This window comes from Myxine glutinosa, chromosome 10, assembly GCF_964187855.1.
Source record: "Myxine glutinosa chromosome 10, kmMyxGlut1.1, whole genome shotgun sequence".
NCBI lineage: Eukaryota > Metazoa > Chordata > Myxini > Myxiniformes > Myxinidae > Myxine > Myxine glutinosa.
The window spans coordinates 28,157,237-28,181,817 of NC_136270.1; the positions used below are offsets into that span (position 1 = coordinate 28,157,237).

A 24,581-nucleotide genomic window follows, 5' to 3' on the forward strand; every position below is an offset into this window, starting at 1 on the left:
GTAACTCTAGAGGGTTATAACGGTAATTCTAGGGGATTCTAAAGGGTAATTCTAGAGGGTTCTAAAGGGTAATTCTAGAGGGTTCTAATGGGTAATTGTAAGGTGTTCGAAAGGGTAATTGTAAGGTGTTTTTAAGGGTAATTCTAGAGGGTTCTAATGGGTAATTGTAAGGTGTTCGAAAGGGTAATTGTAAGGTGTTTTTAAGGGTAATTCTAGAGTTATAATCGGTAATTCTAGAGGGTTCTTAAGGGTAATTCTGGAGGGTTCTAAATGGTAATTCTAGAGGGTTCTAAAGGGTAATTCTAGAGGGTTCTGAAGGGTAATTCTAGAGGGTTCTGAAGGGTAATTCTGGAGGGTTCTAGAGGGGTCTGAAGGGTAATTCTGGAGGGTTCTAATGGGTAATTGTAAGGTGTTCTAAAGGGTAATTCTAGAGGGTTCTAATGGGTAATTGTAAGGTGCTCGAAAGGGCAATTCTAAGGTGTTATAAAGAGTAACTCTAAAGGGTAATTCTAATGGGTTCTAAAGGCTAATTTGCATGGTTCTAAAGGATAATTTTTCTGGGTTCTCAAGGGTAATTCTCATGGGTTCTGAAGGCTAATTTTAATGTGTTCTCAAGTTAATTATAGAGGGTTTTAAAGGATAATTCTAATAGGTTTGGTCGTTTCTTGGCTTTGTTTATTACATATAAAAAATGCCAAACTGAACCGCTTCCTTCGGACATGGGTGTGATTTTTTTTTTTTTTCTTTACAGGTGCGAGATTCATGAAAGGGCTAATTATACTCTGTGGGGCTCAGGTGCAGGTGGAGTGGGTAATGATGATGTCTGGGGTGTTTCAAGTGAGGGTGACCGGTGCAGTTGCGGTTGATGTGGTTGGCATTGGGGGGAGGGGGCGGGGGGAGGAGGGGTTGCGGGTTTGGGTACTGATGGGGATGCTGTGGGTATGCACGAGGGTTGTGGTGCGGATGATGCAGGTGTGGTGTGAATGTGGTGGTGAGCATTGGATGGAAATGGGAGGGGGAGGGAAACCACGGAGATAGTTTTTGTCGGGGCTGAGGCTATTAGGTATGTTGACACCCTATTTTGAGACAGGGATCGAAAAAAAGAGAGGATTTGGTTTTGTTTTAGATGGGTGGGGTTGAGGGATATTGATGAATTATTGATGGATTATTGGATGACATTTTTTCTAGTCATGGTGGAAGGACAATGGTTGTGGTGTTTGTAGGTATCTGAATGATCTTGGCAGAATATATTCTTAGGACTTGAAGGCCAGGTACAAACTATTGGGGTGGCATCATCGTATTGAGAGAAAGAGGTTTCGAGGTAATTGTTTTTCATGATTCTTCTGGGAATGTGTTGGAATTAACAAGTAGTGTTAGATGTTAACTTGTGGATGGATGAATGGTGTGTGCAGCATGGATCTGGATTTCCCAAGCACTGGGAGTCTTTTAGGGGGCATAATTAACCCCAGGACGTTTCCTCAATGATGGCAGTGGAATAAACAAAAGGGGCAGCAAAGTTTGCAATGGGAATTGAAGAGTGATTTGAGGATTTTTAGACCGAAGCTTTTTTTAGTCCGGAGATGCTGTTGATGGGGAAACTTCTGCTGATGTGTGGTGGGGAAAGGCGACAAAAGGTTGTTGGGGGAGGGGGGGGGGCGGAATTTACGATAATATATACCACCATTAGGTGCTTAAATATTTAATTTGAAGACCTAGAAGCTCAAGTATGTAGCAAGGAGTATGAAATAGTTGGAGTAAGTGAGATTTGGCTTGATCTGGAAAGTAGATAGAGGGCAGGACTGGAAAGCTCCAAGATGTATAGCTGTCATTGGAAAGGGGAGATAGGAGAGTGTGTGGCAATCTGGGTAAACAATATCCAGCAATGTGGAAAGAGCAGAACCGAGGAGGATTTTCTCAATCTAATCCTGGATTGCTTAAGTCAGTTTGTAGAAAAGCCCACAAGGGGGAGTACGGTGTTCAGATCTTTAAAAAGAAATCGATGATCCCAATGTGGTCTAGGAGGTGGTGGTAGGATATATCTGGGGGCATGTGACTACAATGTAGTGTGTGCAACTACATTGTTGAGCTGTGGAATTGGGATCGTAAGGTATGGCTGTTAAATTTCAGGGAGGCAAACTTTGAGGAGACGAAAAGAGTTAGGTGCTCTAGTTTGGGAAGAAGCTGACGTATGGCCACTCTGCATCCAATAAATGGGCAACCTTCAAGGAGCAAATATGTGAGATGCAGGACAGGTATGGCCCAGTGAGATGTGAAGGTAGAGGCAGAAAGAGACCAAGGTGATTACCCAGGAAGATAAGCAGTGTTATTAAGGTTAACATTACCACCTTGGGTAGCTGCATCGTTCGAGTTTATGCTCCACGTCTGGGAGGTCAGCAGTTCGAACCAAGGCAGAGTCGTACAAAAGACTTTTAAAATGCTATGTGCTACTTCTCTGCTTGACGCTCAGCATTTAAAAGGGAGAGCATGGACAAACAATCATACCTTGGCAAAAATAGTCCAGGCTTTGATAGGCCCAATGGCCTCCTGCATCAAAATTCCTTGTATGGGAACTCCTATCTTATAAATAATTTTGAGTTTGTTTGTTGGTCTTTCACGACCGAACCATCGCACTCGCATTATTTTGGGTGTCGGTACTTCAGAATCTGGACAAGGTTTTAAGATACCACATGTTGGCCTTGATGTCCGTTTTGAGGCCACTAAAGGCCGCAATACAAGTGTATATTGGGATGTGTGATCATGCATTGCTGCCGCCGGCCAGAAAGCAAAAGCTCACTCCCGAGGGCAATAACTCAATACGTTTTCAATGCACAACATGTGCTGAAACCCCTACATCGGTTTTTCAAGTGCAGTGCCAGGTACCCAGACAAGTTATATTGTAAGCAGAAGGCATTAAATGCAAAATAACAGGACTCGAGTCACTCTCACATCAGTGTAGTAGACCGAAGCAGTTAAGGAAATAACTAGGCAAACCAAAACACGATGTGGCCAAAAATATTAAACGCAACACCTTGGCAATCCTTTTTTAAGTTTTCAAGCAGTAAATAATCTGTTAAGATATGTGTGGGCCCCTTGAAGAGGAACAGCACAGGAGAATTGTTGGATGATGGTGAGATGGCAATCTTGTTGAAGTGTTTTGCTTCAGCGTTTGCACAGGAAAAAGTCAGGAGAATTTCCAATAGCTGAGGTGAGCAAGGCCTTCTTGAGGGGATCCAAGTGTAAGTAGAGGAAAAAACTAAACAACTAGGAAACCTAAGGGATAATATAGCTCCAAGGACAGATAATATGCATTGAGGGAGGTGGAAGAGCAGATGACAGCTGTTTTGGTGTTACCTTGTATCTTTATCAGCTGATTGGAGTCAGGTCAGGTACCGGATGATTGGAGAGCAGCAAATGTACACACCGGTATTTAAAAAAGAATCTGGAGAGCAATTGGGAAAATATAGACTTGTTAGGTTGCTCGCTTGATTGTAGGTGAAAGGGAATCGATTGGTTGCAACGATCCCAATTCTCATTTGAAATTCAGTAGAGGTTATTGCTTACTTGTGTCCAAGAGTTACCCTATGGTCATTTCATACCATGCGTCACCTTGCTGTTCCAGCGAGCCTCCATGTTGTGGAGAAAGAAACAAGCTGGTACCAAACGATCTCGCCTCTACCAGACCTCAAATGATCTTGGGTACTGTATTCGAAGTTTGTTGAGAAGTTCAAAATTAACTCCACACGGTCCAGATTCTTTTGACCACTCGAAGGACATCTGGTTTTCATCAAGTTTACGAATGATGATGGTCAAACGTGTTCCAAAATGGTTGCATGCCCACCCAAAGAATTCTATATACATATGGCATCGAGGTGGTAACATATCTTTGTGAATTAGGTTAGACATATCTCCTGCAGAAGACAAGTATTCTCAAACAAAAAGTCCATGTACTGCTTGAACTGCCCTTGTATATCGAGTCAAAGTTGTTTTTTTTTTGTTTTTTTGAAACAAATTGGTAACATATTGCAACAGATCAAAGGTTAACATAAATGTGAAACGTTTTATAAAGTTTCAAAACTGCAACAAGCCACCCAAGGTGGTATTATGAGGAAATACCCAGCGAGGAAGCCATTTGGCCCAAGATGTCTGTGCTTCATCAACGCCGTATTTGTTCCTTGTATTCTACATGGTCATTGTGTGAAAACATTTACAAGGACTTGAACAAATACACTTTTATTTATCCTGGATTGTTTTGCGAGAATGAGTTTGAAAGCCTAATCACAGTGGCATTGTTGTTTTCTTTGTTTTCTTTTTTGTACACAGAGTCGAGGCTCATGGAAGAGCTGGAGCACTGAGCAGTCCAGGGTGGAACAGAACAAAATGGACAGGACAGGAGAGGAGGGATGGGGGGAGGAAACACCAAGAGCAGAGCTGAAGGAATAGAGGGAGAATTGGACAAACAATGGATATGGTGAGGAATGAGGGGCATGGAGGATACACTGAGTGGACAAGATGGAGATGGAAGCAAATGCTCAGCAAGGAAAAAATGGAATTTTGACGGAGGTTGTCTTTGGATTGGGGTAGTGGTGTTAACGGATAGAAAAGATAATGGTTTTGGATTGGGGATGATCTGAGAATGTCATGAACAGCTGGGAGAGAGAGGGGGGTGGGGGGGGGGGGTGGGGAGGAAGGAAGGAATGAATGACTGGAGGTGAGCAATGATCCTGGATTTTCAGTTTCCCCAAAGGGGGGTTGATGGTGGGCTGCGTGCACCCTGCAGAAGACTTTGGGTGTGAGTGGGGACAGGGGGAGGACAGAGCGCAGAGCACAGAAAGAGCAGAGGGCGAAAGACCAGGAAGGAGATTGTAGAAGGCAGAGACAACCGATCTGTCTGCAATGGGAAAGTGATAGGCCATAAACTAAGCTGCATCGCGGGAGATTCCATTAATCTTGAAGGCCTTGGTTTCCAGACGTCGAGCAGCAAGGTGTGAGGCAGGTGTGCCAGCCCAGACTTCCTGGGGGGAACTGAGGTGTAACTCCTTGGGGCATTGAGTGTGTGGCATCTTTGTGACCTCACTCTTCTCTCCACAACCGGTGGAGCAATTGAGTCGAAAATCCTCCCTCCCCATGGATCCGAACCCATGAGGTTTGTCTGTACTCTATCCTCTAAATGCTTTTTCATGCAGGGAAGGAGAACGTACCATTTTTATTTTTTTGGTGTGACTTGGTCAGGATCAGAATCGAACAGCCGACCTCTCAGACTTGGAACACACTCTCTAGGCATTATAGCACCAAATCTTCATAAATGACGGTTCTTTCCGACACAAAGTAAATGGAAAGTAATTCGGCAGCGAGGATTTTGCCACCAAATCCGCTCGGGCTTTAATCTCTTCTCTCAAGACAAATTTGATATGTTAAAAGTTTATTCCGGCCAATAACCCGAAACATCCTTGTGGTTTAACAAAGTAACTTGTTGAAGTTTGATTTGAAGACGTTCATCTTCTTCCCCGAGAAAAAAAAGAGTTGAAGCATTTTTTTCACAAGTTCAAACATGCCAGTCAGTACACCAGTGTGTTTGTTCATCAAAATAGTCTGACACAATTGTAGGAGGTTTTCATGCGTTTGTTGAGGGCATTCTTGGATTTCCCCAAAAGGCATAGCTGTCTCCAGTGGGCAATACAACAGGGAAAACGAAATGTACAAAAACAATCTGATGAGTAAACATTCGAGTTTCTCTTGTATAAGTCTTCCTTTTTTGGCACCGGGAGGGCTGGGTATGTAAACGCCACTGCCGTAGCAAAGATTGTGATGAAATTTCAGAAAGCTTGGCTATTTGCTCAATTTGCAAGAACCTCTCAAAAAAGAGTGTTTTTTTTTGTTGTCCCCTACCTGTTTCACCGGAAGGGACAATAGATTTGCTATCTGTCCATCCATCCGTCTTTTCATCCCACCAGGGGTTTTTCAGACTTTTTTTTTTTTTCCAATATCCTTTAACATATTCAACTGAAACTTAGCAAATGGCTTTATTATGATAGGTTACACAACAAGTTTGAGTTTTGGGGTGTTTTTGGCAATTTTTGAGTTATGCCCTTGTTGGTCTTCGAAAATATCTCATCGGTTGGGGACATGTAATGCAAAGCAATTCTCGCTCTTATTACCCTCACCAGAGGAGAGGGTATTGCATTTGAGTTTGTTTGTTTGTCTGTTTCTCTCTGTCTGTCTGTCTGTCTGTCCGCACAGAATAAATATGATTTTCTCTGCAACCGTTTGTCCAATTGACAGGAAATTTTCACCATAGGTGCATCTCCATCTGTATAATTTTTTATGATAATTATGATGTCATAGGTCACGTGGTTCGGCCGCCATCTTGCAAAAACCGAAAAACTTTGCACCTCTATCTCCGAAAGCGCTGAATAGAAAAATGAAGACATGGCTCATTGTAAAGAACTCTCCATCGGGAATAACATCTGTGAATGAGGATGTCATAGGTGCCCTCCATTATGACGTCATAATTTGACAAGTACAAAACGTCATCCGATCAAGATGAAATTTCCTGAGCATAATCTAGGAATAAATCGGTGGAGAAAAAAATAATAATGATGTCATCGGTTCGGCCGCCATATTTGTTTTTACACAAAAGCCTTAAAAACCACTGAAAACACATCCTGGCAAGGGTTTGCATTCTCTGATTGATCTTTTTCTTGTTGTTTTTGTTTTTCCTCCTTGATCGAGGAATCATGCCTTTTCCAGCATGAGAGCCAGGATGGATGGATGTTTGTTTGTAGGGAGCGAAACTCGACGTAGAAAAATACCTGGCCCCCTGCAGTACCCCTTCAACCCCCAAAGTTTCTCTTCATGTAAAAATAGTTTTCATGCGAACAGTCATGTTTTTACTCAGACTTGTGGAAACGCATTGTTAATGGTAATATTTAAAAGTTGTTTAATTCCACCTGTAAATATGTAGTCCAGATATATTTTTATTTTGCTCTTGCTTTGAATCGTCCCACCTTTTTTTTGTTTGTTTTTAGTGTTAGACTTGTCAGCTCGCAGAAAGTGTCTTGGTGAGGAATGTGTTTTTTTATGTTAAAGACCGATGACATTTGTGTGCAGCGTGTTCGACCACGTAAAGCCAGCCTTGAAGAGGTGCAGTTGGTGCATCTGGAGCAGTATGTGCTGCTCTACGGCACCAGCACCCTGGGCCAGCACCGGCTTGACAAGAAACTGCTCGGTAATGGTGGTTACCTGCACCATTAAGTTTGTTTTTATTTTCTTTTGCCTTGAATTTCTGAGTTTCAAAAAGCGCAAAACTGATTTTCAAGGTACGGCTCAATTAATTCAACGTTTGTCCACAAATTGGTCTTCGTGGTATTGAACTTGTGCAAGGAAAGGTTTGGGTTCCAGTGAAACTTATTCCTTATAGTTAGCATGCTCTTCTTCTTCTTTGGCACAACATTAAATTTGGCAACAGAGAGGCAGCAAAGTTTTATTCCTATTTCCGTATTTCCATCAAAATCGATATCCCACCGCCCTCGCCTGCGCATGTTTCGGTTCTTATGCCTGACGTATTGCACCATCTCTGGCATACGTGCACAGTTTACTTCATTGTGCTCTGCCATCTTGTACTGGAAATATAATTACCATGTTTCTTTAGTGGTATTGGCACCGTATTCTGTACTTCAAATTGGAAATTGCCAAAAGCACGACCGGTCCTTTCACGCACACATTGGGCTCGCTTATTGTTCACCAAAGCATTCCGAGGACGAATTTTCCAACCTGAGCGTGTTATTTTCACCGAAGCAATGGATTAGTCGTGTTTTCCTAGCTGTTGGAATCAACCTGCTCGAGTCGCGTTTAATTTGGACACCACTGTTGCTGATGTGCCGAGGCACTTTTTTGTGCTCCGACGGTACGTCGCTTTGAGATTGGTTTCCCGTTGGACTAAATTGCCACGATCTGCCCGAGGCGAAGAGCCATCACAGAGCTCTGCATTACTTCTGCCGCCCTTTCATGCCACTATGCATGTTTTCCTTCTCCCATCTGGTAACTCTTACTGCCACTTTTGCGTTCCCCCTTTTCCTTCCTTTCCGTGAACAAAAGCAAAACGCCCTCCACCCGGCTATCGCTCGCCTCTTGAAGCGTTCCTTCCATTTCCTCGTCCTCATTTTGACTTGGATGGGAATTTTGATAACTGCACATCGTTTTCACTGTTATGAACCAATAATTGTAATTGGCTATTTCATTGGAATAACGTTTTCGGGTGGAGTAATTGAGCACATTCCATTTGACAGGCACACGATAGCAGTTGTAAGAGTGTTTTTACAGCACGGTGTGCTGTATTGCTTTCCTGTTTCCTTGAACACAGCCCAAGGTGTTCCATCAGCATCCACTCCGAGTACAGGTGAATGTAGAACGGTTGAGTGAGTCATCATGTGTGAACCTTAGATGGATCATTTCATTGTCATAAGCTAGATGCAAACTTCAAATGCTGTGTTTTTACGTTATCTGAATATGTACACAATCTATCTTCACCTTGAAATTACAGGTAACAAAAACGTTAACAAAATGGTTCATTGTGGTTCATATTTTGTAAAAGTTCATTTTCTGTTGCGTTTAACTTTTTTTTTATGCTGTTTTTGGCTCTAAGTCCAAGTTGACAGCCCAAGGCAGTTTGACTGCGATCGATCCCAGTGATTCGAGGTAATTAACCCCAAACTCGACCCATGCAGGGATGTTGACAAGGAAACCGGGACGCAGCCAACAGTTTCAAAAGCAAAGCTTTCTAAGTACAAATTCGGGTCTTTTGAGTGTTTACAAGCAAGTGCAAAACGATAGATCAGCAAGCTTTGCACATTTTGAAGGATAAAGTTCTGAAGTTGTAGCGTCCTCCTGTGTGCAACACCAGAATGGCAATTTTTAACTTGGTCCCATCAGCTTGAGGATTTGAATTTGGCAAAATAATATTTCCAAAAGTTTTTCTTCCTTTTCCTTCTCACCTCATCCTCCTCCTTGTCCCACTCTCCTCGTTGACATTTGTCCCCTCTCCCGCTCCTCTCCTCCTGCTCCTCGTCCCCTCTCCTCCCGCTCCTCGTCCCCTCTCCTCCCGCTCCTCGTCCCCTCTCCTCCTGCACCTCGTCCCCTCTCCTCCCGCTCCTCGTCCCCTCTCCTCGCGCTCCTCGTCCCCTCTTGCGCTTCTTCCCCCCCTCCTCATCCTTCTCTGTCCCCTCTCCTAGTAGTCCATGCCTCCTTCCTCCTCTGTCGGTCCTCCTCCTCCACCCCCTCATCCTCCTCCTCCTCCTCTGTCTCATCCTCCTCCCTCCTCCTCCTCGGTCCCCTCCTCATCCTCCTAGGTCCCCTCCTCGGCCCCCCCTCATCATCCTCCTTGGTCCCTCCCCCTCATCCTCTTCGGTCCCCTCCTCCTCGGTTCCCACTCCTCGGCCCCTCGTCCTCATCCTCCTCCTCCTCATCCTCCTTGGTCCCCTCCTCATTCTCCTCGGTCCCCTCCTCATCCTCCTCGGTCCCCTCCTCATCCTCAGTCTCCCTCCCCTCCTCATCCTCGGTTCCCACTCCTTGGTCCCCTCGTCCTCATCCTCCTCCTCGGTTCCTCCTCATCCTCAGTCTCCCTCCCCCCCCTTCCTACTCGGTTCCTACTCCTCCTCCTCCCCCTCTCTCCTCATTGGGTCCTCATCCACCTCCTCGGTCCTCATCCCCCTCCTCATCCCCTTCATTTCAGTGGATCAATGCTTTCTCAATCGTCTTCCTCACACAAGTGGAATAAGAAAGTTCTGTCTTTCACAAGATTGTTTCATTTTCTCGTGCTTTATCAGAAATCGAATAAACTTTCTTTATTTTGAAATTTATGTTCAAAACAAGGTGGGAATCACATAAAAGTATCATTACAAGTGCTCATAACTTGTGTTTTCCCTTTTCTGAATACATTTAAATTTTTGCCATTGGGCCTTTTATTTCCTTGGGAGATGAACAAGTTTGAGGATTGTTACATGCCTTTGTACTCACAAATAGATGCTGCTACTGCATCGGTTTTCGGCAACATAAGGTTTATCCGCTAAATGGAAATAAAGAAGTGTGCTTGTGAATGGTGAAGGTCTCAATAGCCAAGAAAAAAAAAACATTCTTCATTTTTATTTTTCATGTGAAATTAAACCATTGCGTCCATTTCGCCCCTTTCCCGTCCTTGCTGTCTCAAGCACCCCAGCTTGTGCCAACGTTCCTTTCCTTCCAGCTCCTGCTCTTCTCCCCCTCCATCATGCTGTCCAGCTTTCCCCACCCCAGAGGCTCCATCTTTCTCGGTTTTCTAGCAGTTCTCCCAATCCAAAGAGCAAAACTGCATTTAATTAGACTTATTGCATTGTTTTGAACACTGCAATCAATGGTGTCGCGAAGAGTGTGAACGCAATCTCCCGGGTTTCACACGCTATTTCTGAGAGATATTCCTGTTTCATCCACTTCCATCCACACAACAACAACCACGGTCCCCGAAAAAGGCCAACCCCTGCTTTGCGGGGAAAAATGGCCTCTAAATGTGGTTATTTTTTTTATTTATTATCCACTTCCTGTTGAAGCCTCTGATCCACTTCTCCAGAAGATTGATCCCCTTTTCCCCAACCCTACGTGTGCTCCTTATCGCCACACTCCCCACACACCAACTGTCCTCCCCATTTCTTCCAATGAACCTTGGAAAAAATTACCAGTTCAGCATTCATTCACATGTGGTGAACAATTTTCGCTGATCTAATAATTCGATGGTGTTCTCTACAAGAATGGGCCTTTATACCATTCTACGTAAAAAAAACAACAAAAAAAACATTTACATTATTGAGATTTATTGTAATGTCATGTACATGTTGCTGTTTATTCGTTACACAAACCAACCTCATCGGCACAACCGGCCAGTCATACAACGTGCTCGCAAGAGGTCACACAATAAAAATAACCGGATTCATTCGGTTTGAATGTGATCTCTTGTGAAGCCCATGTGTTCATGTCAGGACGCTCTTCCGCAGTGTACTTGCTCGTGTCGTCATGGTCACCTTACTGTAACACGTAAACTGAGAAAATAATTTGCTGTCGAGGTTAACAGGAAATATGAACCACTCCATAGATATTCCGTAATGGGATAACTTGGTTTATGCGATGTTTTAAATAAAACTGTAAATCGTCAATGGTATTGACTCACTTCGCATTTGGAGAACATGCGGACATGTGTGGACATGTTATTCATTGTCACATGTCACATGTTATTCATATCCTTCACATGTAGACATGTTATTTAATGTGGATGCCGCACTGGCATGGTGGACTAAAAACGGCCCCGTGTGCTTAGATTTGTAAAAACCTGACCCTGTCGATTGTCTGCGTCCAACGTTCCAATTGAAACATTTGCTGCGCAAATCCTTTAATCCATGCTCCAGTCATCTTTAGCCAGACGAATTACCCTCGTTGAAAATGACTGGTTTTTGATATGCTTCTTTTGATGTTGATTATTTGGAATGCAATGGGGCTCATCTGTGGGGAAAAAAAATTGTGCAATACATTCCCAGGAGGATCCGCAGTCAAAATCGATGTCTTGTCGCTGTTTAACAACGGTCCATTAATTTGAGAGAAATTCCCTCCCGGCCACATGTTATGCAGATGTTTCACAGATGTGCCTCAGTTGTATCGGAAATGGTCAACCTCATTTACAGCACATTCGAAAAAAATGACAGATTTTGCAAACTGAACCTTGATCTCAAAACCAGCTCAAGTTAAGTACCCGTTTCGGTGTTGGGGGGGGGGGGGGGGGCGGGTATGGTAGTGGTGTCACCTTCAATCTCATGATTGCAGAAGAACTCGTTGAGATGTTGAGACGTCAATGTATAATTTTGTTGAAGGACTCCCAAACGACTTATCAACTGTGATAAAGGAGGATGCTCCAGATGTTGAGCAGACCTCTCCCTGAAAGATCATTTCTCTAAATACCTTTAGCTATGCCTCAAAGCTTTCTGCACCTGTGCTGCATATCCTGCACCCCTGATATATCATTGCAGTCGAGTTTGGGGCACTGAAGAGTTGCAAACTTAATTCGATTTTTGCAGCATGCAGTTCCACAGAATGATAAATGCACTCTTGTCATTCCTTTTTGCTTTCTTTTTTCTAGGGTCTCTTCCACAGAAGGCGCTCGTCATGCTGCCATGCGGTGGCCTTGGGGTGAGTCTCGTGTCCTTTATATCCACGAGCAGTCTCTTGAGCAATTTGTTTTGGAGGCTTTTTACATGTCGCACTACACCTTAGTTATTCTTCGTTATGGCCAGGCAGATCAAGTTTTAATTGGAGTTTATTTTGTTTTCACATCACCTAAAGTCAACAAACGTTCGGGCGTCAGTCTGTGCTGCTCACTGTTTCGAAAGTGTCGGCAGCTGGTGAGGGGGATGTCTTCACATCATCGCTTTGGATTCTCGGCCCCATGGTGTTAAGCCCTAAAAATGCAGGCAGGCAGCGAAGAGGCGGGGGAGGTGCACCGCCCTGCGAGTTTGCCCCCCTCTGGGGGAGAGAGTCTACGCGGCCTCCCTCGGCGCCTATCCCAGGACTGCATGGCCGGAGCGGGTGTCTGTTTGTCACCGGCCACGAGTGATGGGCCGCGCTGTCGGTGTGACCGATTCACTCTGCCTTGCTTGTGTTTGGTGTTTGCTTTTTTTCTTCTTTAAAGGAACGGCACCCCCATGACCCCTCTTGCTTTAATTCCCGTTGTAATTTTGATGGAGAAGCCGGTGTTTAGTCGGAGAATCGGCGACGAAGACAGGCGAGATAAGCAAACGTAATGCGTCAAGTAGAAAAACAAGTTGATATCAGTGGAATATCATCAGGGTACATTTTCCATGGATTTCCTTGTTTTTCCTTGTCATGCAAACACCTCCCTTTCAAGCTATAACTTTGCCAATGCTTGTCTGTAACCCCATCAAAAGCTTGCTCAACCTGACAATTTTGAAACTGACAACCTGACAAGAGCGGGTTTTCGATTCAATATTTCTTTCATTAATCTTCTACATTTAAAACTAATTTACGTAACTTTTCATGAAGTCGAACATTAAAAAAAAAATTAAACTGAAATCACCGATTCAAATACTGGACGTCTTGTCTTTTCCAAATTGAACGGTTATTGCAGACCTCGGAATTCCTCTTTAATGTGGTTTAACCATTCAATCAGATAAAATGTGGCACTTAAGGTGGCAGTCCATATGGTGACGTTTTCAGAGGGACCTCCTTTTGCACCTCCAGGAATGCGTGGCATCTCAACTTGCTTTGTCTTTACGTCTTCCGGGATGTCTGATTTGTGGATATTTCTCGTTTGCATTCGTTAATTCTTAACACATGCCCTCTGTTGTCCTTTTCTGTGACAACATAATTTTTTTTGTTATTTTACGAAAATTACTTCTTCAGGTGGACAGTGACACGATCTGGAATGAACCCCACTCAGGAAGTGCAGCCCGGCTGGCCGTAGGCTGTGTTCTTGAGCTTGCGGTGAAGGTGGCAACTGGAGAACTGAAGGTGCTTTACAGAGACCAGATAATCGAGTAAAATGCATTTGTGCGCTGTGCTCTTTTCTGTCAGATGTGCCACTGCTTTGCCACTGTGCCACTGCGCCACTGTGATGTGCCACTGCCACCACAGTTTCAGGATGATTTTGTATGAACGTTCTGAAACTTAATTGCATTTGTGCATTTGGTTTTCCGCTCTCTGTTCACCTCCTCCCAACCCCACACCCACCCTATTTTTCAGGGCATATTTTTTTCTCCGCCACCAAAGGTGGATGGAGGTTACGTTTTCACCCCTGTCTGTCTGTCTGTCTGTCTGTCTCCGTTTGTCCATTTGTGAACAAGATATCTCAAAAAGTTGATGGATTCAGATGACATTTGACAGAGATGTAGCCTATGTGACAAGGACGAAATGATTAGATTTTGGTGAAGATCCAGATTCGGATCCGGCTACTAGAATCTTTTAAAGTGATTCTTCACCATTGGAAGATGGGGCCAAAAACGATACAAAGCAGAATATCTCAAAAAGTTGTGGATGGATGATTTTGATTAAATGTGATTCTGTATTGTGATTTTCTGGTCTACTCTAGGATACAAAACATAAACTGTTCACCTGGTGGAGGTATGCTCTCCACTGAGTGCTGTCCTTGTCTTTTACATGATATGTTGGGGAAGTGCATTTTTGTTTCAATGGAAATGAAAATGAGATATTTAGGTTGAGACAGTTTGACCCAAGAGACTAATTTCCCAACTATTCGTTCTATCTCTCTATGATATTTGCGCGGGGAGTAGTTGTGGGAAAGGGGCACGGTAAATTGAGAAAATGAACAGAAAGGAGAGAATGACATGGGACAAAATGAAGAGTGTTTGAGTGTTGGTGAGAGAAGGAAAAACGTTTGGGAGGAGATTGGAGTGAGGTGAGGGGATGCGGTCCGTGCAGAACATATAGGTGGCATGGCGTGGGGTGTTTCAAATTTCTCCCTTTGATTGGGTCATATATATATATATACATTCATGGCCAAAAATATTGGCACTCTTGCACTTTTTTCAAATAACACAATTTTCTCCAAAAAATACGTTGAAATTGACAAAAGTATTTGGTCTCCACAATTCTTTATTTCACTGTTAATATTACACAACCTTTGTTTTTGATTTAGAACTTAATATGTCCTTTTAAATCAGAAAATAAAAAGAAATTGCATTCAGAAAATTATTGACAAAATTATTGACACCCTAGACTTAATATTTGGTATCACAGCATTTGGACAAAATAACTGCAGTCTCGCGCTTCCTATAGCCATGAATGAGCTTCCCATGAACACCTCTCTACTGGCAGTTTGGCCCACTCTTCTTGTGCAAACTGCTCCAGTTCTCCCAGATTTGAAGGGTTCCTTTTCCCAACTGCTGTTTTCAGATCTCCCCACAAGTGCTCAATGGGATTTAGACCTGGACTCATTGCTGGCCACTTCGGAAGGCAGTGTTCTGGGCCCTGTGCTTTTTCTGGTCTTCATCAATGATCTCTCTGACTCTCTTGAAAATCCTCTCTATCTCTTTGCTGATGACTCCACTCTCTGCCGCTCCATTCCTCATCCCTCAGATCGGCAGTCTGCAGCCTCCTCACTCTCTGCAGACCTGGACAAAATCACAGACTGGTCAAACAAGTGGAACATGTCTTTCAATCCTGACAAATCTCACACTCTTACTCTGTCTCTCCGAAAAGACCGACTGGACAACGCTCCCATCCACTTTCTGAATAATCCTCTCCAAGAAGTTCTGTCACTCAAGCTTTTGGGTCTCACTATCTGCCATGATCTTTCCTAGGAAAACCACATTTCAAATCTGGCCTCCAAAGCCAGTCGCTGACTGGGCATCCTCCGTCGTGCGAAGTCCTTGGCACACCTGAGCTCCTCACCACATACAAGGCTTTCATCCACAGCTCAATGGAATACTGCTCTCCCCACTGGGCTGGTGCTCCTGCCTCACACCTAGCTTGTCTTCACGCTGTTGAAAACAAAGCGTTCAGAATCATTGGAATCTCCCGCGATGAAGCTATCTCCGAGGGCCTTTCACTTACTCACCGCAGGCAGGTTGGTGGTCTTTCCGTCTTCTACCAACTCCTCTCCGGCCTTGCTCCTCCAGCTCTCTCTGGGCTCTGTCCCCCAAATATTCCGACAGGTCACACAAGATCTGCCTGCAACCCTCTTATGGTTAAACTGCCAAAATCAAGACTCTCTGCTCACCTTCACTCCTTCATTCCTCTTTTCTCCTGCCTCTGGAACAAACTCCCTCACTCTCTTCAATCCCACTCCTCCCTCCAGGTCTTTAAAACAGCTGTTCACCACCATCAATTATCTTCCCCCATCCAAAACCTTGATCTTTCCTACCCCTGCTAATTTCACCCCAAATCCCCTTTTTTGAAATACCAACTTCTTTCCTGGAAGTCCTTGGTGTCCTTGTGTTTTATACTTCTCCCCCCCCCCCCCCCTTCCCACGCCTCCTCCCCCCAAGCCCTCTCCCTCCCACACATCTCCCGATGTCCCTGCTCTCAAATGTTGTGTTTGTGTGCTTCCCCTTCTCTCTCAATCTTGTCTACCGCTCCCCTTTTTATATACTTTGTTTGTCTGTTTGATTTGTTTGTGTGATAAATGTTACTTCTTTCACGAGCCTCGATTCTGTATACAAAAAAAGGAGAAAAAAAAGATCAGTCCAGCGTTTTGTTTTGAACCATTCCTGGGTGCCTTTTGAAGTGTGTTTGGGGTCATTGTCCTGCTGCAAGACCCATGAACATCGACGGAGACCCAACTTTCAGATACTCGGTTGAACATTGTGCTCCAAAATGCCTTGGGTAATCTGATTTCACGATGCCATGCACACATTCAAGGCACCCATTGCCAGAGGCAGCACAGAACCCTCAAAACATCACTGAACCTCCTACATGCTTGACTGTAGGAAAGGTGTCCTTTTCTTTGAAGGCCTCATCTTGTTTTCTGTAAACATGGAGATGATGTGCTTTACCAAAAAGCTCTAATTTCATTTCATCTGTCCACAGAAGGATTTTGGCTTGTTCAGGTGTGTTTTTACAAACTCCAGTAGGACTTTCTTATGTCTCTCTCTCTCAGCATTGGGGTCCACCTGCCATAGAACCCCCTTTCATTGAGTTGGTGACGGGTGGTGTGAGTTGAAACTGTCGTACCTTGTGTCTGAAGGTCAGCTTGAATCTGTTTGGCAGTTGATTGAGGTGCTTTCTCCACCATTAAAACAATCCTTTGCTGCAATCTTCGATCAAGTTTACTCTTGCAGCCACGTTCAGGGAGGTTGGCTACAGTGCCATGGGCCTTAAACTTCCTGATAACATTGCGTATGGTGGACACAGGAACATCAAGGTCTCTGGAGATGGACTTATAGCTTTGAGATTGTCCATGCTTGGCTACAATCTTGTCTGACCTCCTCAGACAATTCTCTGGTTTTCTTTCTTTTCTCCATGCTCATTGTGGTACACACAGTGACACAAAACAGCAGAATGACTCATTTTCTCCATTCAAACTGGTTGAATGAGTTTTTTTTATATTGCAGTAACCTGCAACTCACCACAGTTGAGTTAAATTCCAAAGTAAAGGAGAATCACCTGCTTTAAATCTAATTAATTCTAACAACTTCTAAAAGGTGCCAATAATATTGTCCAGGCCATTTTAGAATTTCTGTGTGGAATAAGCTCAGATTTAGTATTTTTTTCAGCTTTTTTGTTTTGTTACACTGCAAACCAAAGATATACATACACTACTCGCAATAAGTTAGGGATATTGGCAGGTTCTTCGGTGTGGTTTTGTGTATTAATTATGTTGAAAAAAGTTGTTGGTCCAAATTCTATGGTTATTAATGAGTGTGAAAAAACACAGCATTCTTGGTTTCAATACTCTAACCCTAACACCTATAAAAAAAATAAACTCATTCCTACAATATCCCTAACTTATTGTGAGTAGTGTATGTGGATACCAAAAGATGTTTTTAATTTCAACAATTTTCTGGAAAAAATGGTGCATTATTTGAAAAAGGCAAGGTTGCTCATATTTTTGGCCATTACTGTGCAGCCTGAATGAGGCATTCTGTAAATATTTGCCTTTTTAGGAGAAGAAAAGTGCTCAGCTTATTAAAACGATCTTGGTTTGGGAAGGATTCGTTTAGCTCTTTACTTTCCTGCATGAAAGTGAATAAACGTCCTTGTTGCATCTGTACTCCATTAGGTCAAAGTGGAAATGTTTCGCAATTTTTACAAAACAATTAAAAATGAAACACAAAAATATCGAATTTACATAAGTATTCAACCGCCTGAGTCATACTTCGTAGAAGCACCTTTGGTAGTGATTACAGCTTCTAGTCTTCTTGGGTATATCTGTATCAGCTTGCCCATCTGGATTTGGGTAGTTTCTCCCATTCTTCTTTGCAGATTTGCTCAAGCTCTGCTGTTCACCGATGCTCCCCATCCAACTTGACAATCTTCAAGTCTTTCCACAGATTTTCAATGGGATTCATGAATGGGCTTTGGCTGGGCCACTCAAGGACTTTCATGTTCTTGTTCTGAAGCAACTCCAGTGTTGCTTTGACTGTACGCTTGGTCATTGTCCTGTTCGAACATAAATATTTGCCGCAGTCAGGTCTTTTGCACTGAAGCAGGTTCTCCTCAAGTATTTGCCTGTATTAGGCTCCATTAATTGTTTCCTCTATCTTTAAAATTCTCCCAGTCCATGAAAAGCATCGCCATAGCATTATGCTGCCACCATCATGCTTCACGGTAGGCATGATGTTAAATTGGTGATGTTCTGTGCTCGGTTTCTGCCAGACACAGCGCTTTACATTCAGAGTTCAATTTTCATCTCATCAGACCACAGAATATGTATTTTGGGTCATGCTCAGTCGTTCACGTGCCTGTTTGCAAACTCCAGGTGTGCTATTATGTGCCTTTTTCTCAGGAGTGGCTTCCGTCTGGCCACTCTCCCATAAAGCCTCGATTTGTGAAGTGCTGCAGAGGCTGTTGTGCTTCTGGCAGGTTCTCTCATCTTCGCCAAGGAACTCTGTAGTTCTGTTAGTGGTCATTGGGTTATTGTTCACCTCCCTGATCTAGGTCGTTCTTGCCTGGTTGCTCAGTTTGGTCGGATGGCCACTTCTAGGTAGAGTCTGGGTAGATCCATATTCTTTCCATTTCTTAATGATGGTGCTCACTGTGTTATTGGGAACTTTGAACACTCAATTATTTTTTACCCTTCCCCAGATCTATACCTCCTCACAATTATATCTCAGAGAGTTTGACAAACAATTCCTTGGTCTCCATGGTAGAGTCTCTGCTCTGACGTGTACTGCCAAATGTGGGACCTAATATAGGAAGGTGTTTCTTTCTAATTCATGTCCAATCAAATGAATTATCCATAGGTGGACTCCAATAAAGTTGTTCAGACATCTCAAAAGAAATTGGATCGCCCTTAGCTCAATTTGGAGTGTCATAGCAAAGGGGTTGAATAACTATTGACTCAAGACATTTCAGCTTTTCATTTTTAATTATTTTGTAAAAAATATTTTAAAAATAATTTCCACTTTGACATTATGGGGTATTATGTGGAGATCAGTCACCAAAAAATCTCAATGAAATTCATTTTAAATTCAGGCTGTAACACAACAAAATGTGAAAAAAGTCAAAGGGTGTGAATACTTTATGAAGGCACTGCTGCATGTACACTCGGCCTTGAACCCTCAAGCCTGGGTTAGAATCCTGACCGAGCTGTAAACAGTCATCACGGTTTTTCATGTAGAGCTATTCCTTGATGTGTGCACCATCCATCTGAATGCTGTTAAATCGGACGACCCATCTACAAGCACTGGTTGTTATTGGATGAGAAAAATCCAATGGTGTCTTTCGGAACGAGTAGGCGAGTTGTCACCAGTACACTGAACGAGTTATAGATGTGTGCAAATCTTTTTCAAATGTCAGGCTTTGCCCGCCAGTTCCAATGGGTCACGGTAGTTCTCCCCGGCTGACCCCACATGGTGGGAATAATTGTCGCTGTGAAAGAAGACGAAGACGAACAAGTTGGGTGCCGTGTTGTGATTGATTGGCAATTAGTGAGCAGCACCATTGTCTAAGGAAGATCTTTTTAAAATAAATGTTTCGGAAACCAAATAACTTTAATGTCAGGCAGCAATTAAGATTAAAATGTGTAAAATTAAGTATATTAACATAAATAAAATGAAGAGGATAAATAAAAACAGTGTAATACTTAAGTTTAGGACATGAGGAAGTGGTGAATGCAAATCTTGTTGAATAAGTACGATTAATGTGAATGTGATAGCAAAGTTATTGGTTCAGTAAAAATGTGTTCATGTGCATGTGCGTGCGTTCCAAAACAAAGCCTTCCGGCCCGATAAATCCAACACTGCATTAAATGCCGTGTGCGCATGCGTACCGCTTCACCTCCGGCCCGATGGCTTCAGCAAGGCATACTCGTGTCTATCTTAAAGAGCGGGGATTCAAAGGTCACAAGTAAAGACAGTAGAAATGTCGACTATGGTTTCACTCTCATGAGCTCGTCAAGCCGACATACCACATCGTTCATATGTGACCATGCAAACCTGGTTGGTTTAATACTGTTAGACTTCCTAACTTGATGGAGTACCGCATATGCTTATGCGCATTTTGCTTGAGAAGACCTCAGGTGGGGGTTTCACAGGGTGGGTGGGAGGCATGGAACTATTCCCAAAAAACTTTGGAGCTCTTGAGGATTGTGCTGTGTTAATGTAATTTGCTGTTCAACGAGGCGTATAAACTCCTACCGTACCAGTAAAAAGTTTTGAATCCAATGTATAGCTGAGCGAATGAATAGAATAGTCTTGGGACTTGTAGGCCTGATCCCAGAGCAAATGAGGCAGGCAAAGTTTATGTAACAAAAACAATGCCAAATTTCAGAGGGTTGCTCGAAAGGTAATGCGTCCTTTTAGGAAATGAGTTCAAAACTGTAGCCTCGATAATAATTTAAATTTCAAGCCACTTCACTTCCGCTAAGATGGCAGGTTCTAAAAATGTGGCTAAAAAAAACGTTTTTTCAACATGCATGCTTTCAACAATCCGAGAAGTATTACTCTTGAGGGTAGCTCTCTCATTAAATCGTAATATTATTGGAAACGCGGCTTGTTTCTTTAAAAGTGCTTGCTGAATTTGATGAGGAGAGGATGGCCTCACTCTTTTCATCTAAAACCTGATGTTGGTGCTGATTAACATGTGCACGTGAAGCTCGTGCCATCAGGGAGTCTTTGACTCGGTGAAAAAGTGAAATGACAATACAAGATTGATTTTGTGTGTTGGTCTGTGTGGTAGAATGGATTTGCTGTGGTGAGGCCCCCTGGTCATCATGCTGAGGAGTCCCTGGCCATGTAAGTCATCCAATTCTCAAGCCATTTGCAGTTCTTTTTGAAATCGGTTGTGGTCGATTACTCTCCTCAAATGTACTTCCATGTGTCTGTTGACTTTTGTTACCTTCGCAAAAGCGGAAGGTTATGTTTTGATCGCTGTGTATTTATTTGTATGTCTGTGTGTGTGTGTGTGTGTATGTTATTCGCATAACTCAAAAAGTATTCAACCGAATTGCATGAAATTTGGTGGGATGATTGGTTATTATACGGGACACATTTGATTAGATTTTGGGAGCAATCGGGTCAAAGGTCAGGGGGGTCACGACCTTGCAAAATGTGCGTTTTTTGTCATAACTCGGTCAATTCTTATCCGATTTGCATGAAATCAGCACCAAACTGTTCACTGTTCTGTTCCCTACACTCCCATGCCAAGTACAGAACAGTAGCTGCGGCGAAGGTATGCGCTCTACCGAGTGCCCGTTCTAGTTTTCTTTATTTAATCATGCCAATACAGCTGACTCTCCGGTTGTACTATTGGATAGCAGGAGCATCATCACTACTGAAAAGTGGGGGTAGCAGGGTGTTGGGGAAATTGCAATTGCAAGTGCAAATCGCAGAGCCAATCTTGATGGCTGGGCAAATCTAGCCCCTGCAAATTGTTGATGCAATTTGTAAAAATTGGGTGCTCTTCATTTCGAGTACCTTCTTGGTGCCAATGTTTATTTTTGCGCTCAAAAGACATCGAAACGTGCATTTCATACTTTTTTTGTTAGTACTACTATTCATCCGAATTAAACATTTACAAACCTGCAAACCATCGCCCCTCTCCAAAATGCACAATGGGTAAAAATACATGGTCCTTAGATAAGCTTGGCATGGGCTCCTCCTCCTGATTCCCCATTTATTTATCTTTCTTTTCCTCTTCTTCTACTCTGTATCCGCTGCTAACATAATATATTTGCTTGGGGAAGTTGTCACAAGAGGATCGAGTATAACTGAACACAATGGACCTGGCAGCATTTGCTCGAGTACCACGACAGCATTGTTTCCAAGGAGACTGCCATGTTAACAGTTAAGTGGTGCAGAGCACTCCGTTATGTTGGAGTGCTTGATTGAGCGCTTTGAATCAAGCAAGATGCTTGGCAAGTGAAAGCAAGCTGTTTGCTCATCGAACACACCCTGGTGTTGTTATGGCAAAGGCTTGATGGGCTGAATGGCCCCCTCCTGTGCAGAATTCCTTGTTAAATATATCAAAATCTAAACATTGATCACCTCTGCATTCATTCCTTGTGGCGTTTATCATTCATCAATTTGGTGTGAATTGATACATACAATAATAGTCCAAGACGGCGAGGGCACGTCTTTTCGAAGCTGCTCCATGCGCTCACGCTTTCGAAGCTAAGTGATATTTCTCAATCGTGTTTTTGTCGAGACTGTATCTATCTTTCGGTGTATGTACCTATAGCGTATCTTTTGGAAAATTTTCGGTGCTAATTTTTCGTACATGTATACACAATCGTCGGTTAATGGTATCGAGTATTCTGCGGCCTAGTACTCGTAGGCTCGGACTACCGTACCGTCTCCGACCTTGTGGTTTGTTTTTCACTCAGCGATTCGTCGAATGCGCTGAAATTATTTTCGTTCACTGTTTCGTCCCAGTCGTTCACCCCGTACCTCCTTGTTCAATATCTCTACTCAGAAAAAAAAAAAAACAAAAAAAAAAAACCCCCAAAAAAACTATTTCCTTCCCAGGTCTTATTCGTTTATTTGTTCTTTTTGTTCGTTCGTTCTTCGTTCGCGATCACGCGGTTAGAAATGTATAATCTCTCCCCTGAACAACTATTTTCTCTCATATATTATAACACCCTTTTCTTCTTTTCCTACAAAAGGATGCTTTCGTCTTGCTCACCAAATCTATTCATTCCAAAAAATATATATAATACCATCTCTTACAGTTCCTCCTTTCTACATTCCCTAAACTATCCAGAACTCCATCCCTCCTCCAGTGTCCTCAAACGTATTTTTGACTCGAAGGTCTCAAACTCATTTTGCAAAAAATGTTCGTTTCCCATGAATCGTACACATTTCAAAATCCAATCTCACCCCTCCCCTCCAAATCCTCCCCATCACCCATCCCTTTCAAATCTCCCCCCTTGCCCCTTCCCTCCCCTCCCTCCTAAACTCCCCCCACACCCCTCCCCTCCGAGACTCTCCCTCGCTCCTCCCCTCCTAGACTCCCCTCTCACCCCTCCTCCTCAAAGCATCCTCCCTGCTTCTTCCTCCTTCCAACTTTCACCTTCATCTCCCCAAAACTTCTGCCTTGCTCTTCCCCCGCCTCAAATAACACCTCACTGTGCCTCACCCAATCTCCATCAAACCTTTTGTCCGCCCCATTCTTCCCTTTCTCCAAGCTATTCTGAAATCTCGGACACACCTTCAACAGCTCTCCCTACCTCTTCCTCCTCTTCCACATCTTACCCTACCCCTCCCCCCCCCCTGTTCTGGACCCGATGCTCCCCCTTCCTCTTCATTAACGGTATGGACCTCAAACATCCGGGGCCTTCGCTCAAACTTGACTGACCTCTCCATACAGGTTGCTTCTGACAAACCAGACTTTATCTGCTTAACAGAAACTTTCCTCCTTCATGATGTCTCTGATGCCTTGGTATCTCTCCCAGGTTACTCCCTCCTCCGGTATGATAGACCTGAGCCTCGTCCTGGAGGTGGGGTTGCTATCTTTATAAAAAACTCTCTTCCTCACTCGCCCTCCACTGCCCTCTCTCCACCTCACCCCCAGGAATACCTTTGGCTATGGCTTCCCCTTCGCTCCCACCTTTTGTTCATATGTGTGTTGTACCATCCACCAATCAGCGATGACTCCATCTACATCTCACTGTCTGATAATATGGACCAACTTCTATCTACCCATCCCAACTCTCTCTTCCTCATATGTGGTGATTTCAATTGTCACCATGCCAGTTGGCTGGGTGTGGGTACCTCTCTCACCAGCCATGGCTCTTCAGCAAAGGACTTCTGCGACTCACTGGGACTGACACAATCTGTCAATTTCCCGACCCGGATCTCAGTCAACGGAGCATCTTCTCTTCTGGATTTGGTTATGACAAACTTCCCTGAAAATGTCTGCTGCTCTTCTTCTGCTCCAATCGGCTCATCTGATCATGTGCTTGTCAAAGTGGACATCTCTCTGACCATTCTCAGAGAGCCTCCTCAGCGTCGACGAGTCTGGCATTTCACTCAAGCCAACTGGCACGGTCTTCAAGCAGCCATCAATCATCTGGACTGGTCTCCCATCTCTACCGCCTCTGACATCAACTCATCCTGGGAATTCTTTCAAAGTAAATTCCTCTCTCTCATGCACAGATTTATACCATCTCGTCTTCAGTTGTCATACCCTTCCTCCCGTCCATGGTACACGGAATCTTGTGGTGAGGCTGTTGCCCTGAAACAACTTGCTTTCGTCTCCTGGAAAGCAAATCCAATGGAAGGAAATCTCATTTCCTTTCACAAAGCCCGAAACAAGTGTGTGTCCACCCTCAGGAGAGCCAGGAAACAATATCTCACCATTCTCAAGACCGAACTCTCTTATCTGTCTCCCTCTTCCAAATCCTGGTGGCGTCTGGTCAAATCTGTTTCTGGTGT

The 24,581-nt window shown here is 43.6% G+C and overlaps 1 protein-coding gene across 1 annotated transcript in view; it reads left to right on the forward strand.

The window, feature by feature from the left end:
* LOC137434320 (histone deacetylase 5) overlaps positions 1 to 24,581 on the forward strand; it is a 280,361-nt gene that overhangs the window by 200,777 nt on the left and 55,003 nt on the right. The window contains exons 14-17 of the mRNA XM_078785493.1: positions 7,108 to 7,225; positions 12,152 to 12,201; positions 13,432 to 13,539; positions 20,887 to 20,942. Coding sequence (XP_078641619.1) covers positions 7,108 to 7,225; positions 12,152 to 12,201; positions 13,432 to 13,539; positions 20,887 to 20,942 — 332 coding nt within the window. The remainder of the gene's footprint in view (positions 1 to 7,107; positions 7,226 to 12,151; positions 12,202 to 13,431; positions 13,540 to 20,886; positions 20,943 to 24,581) is intronic.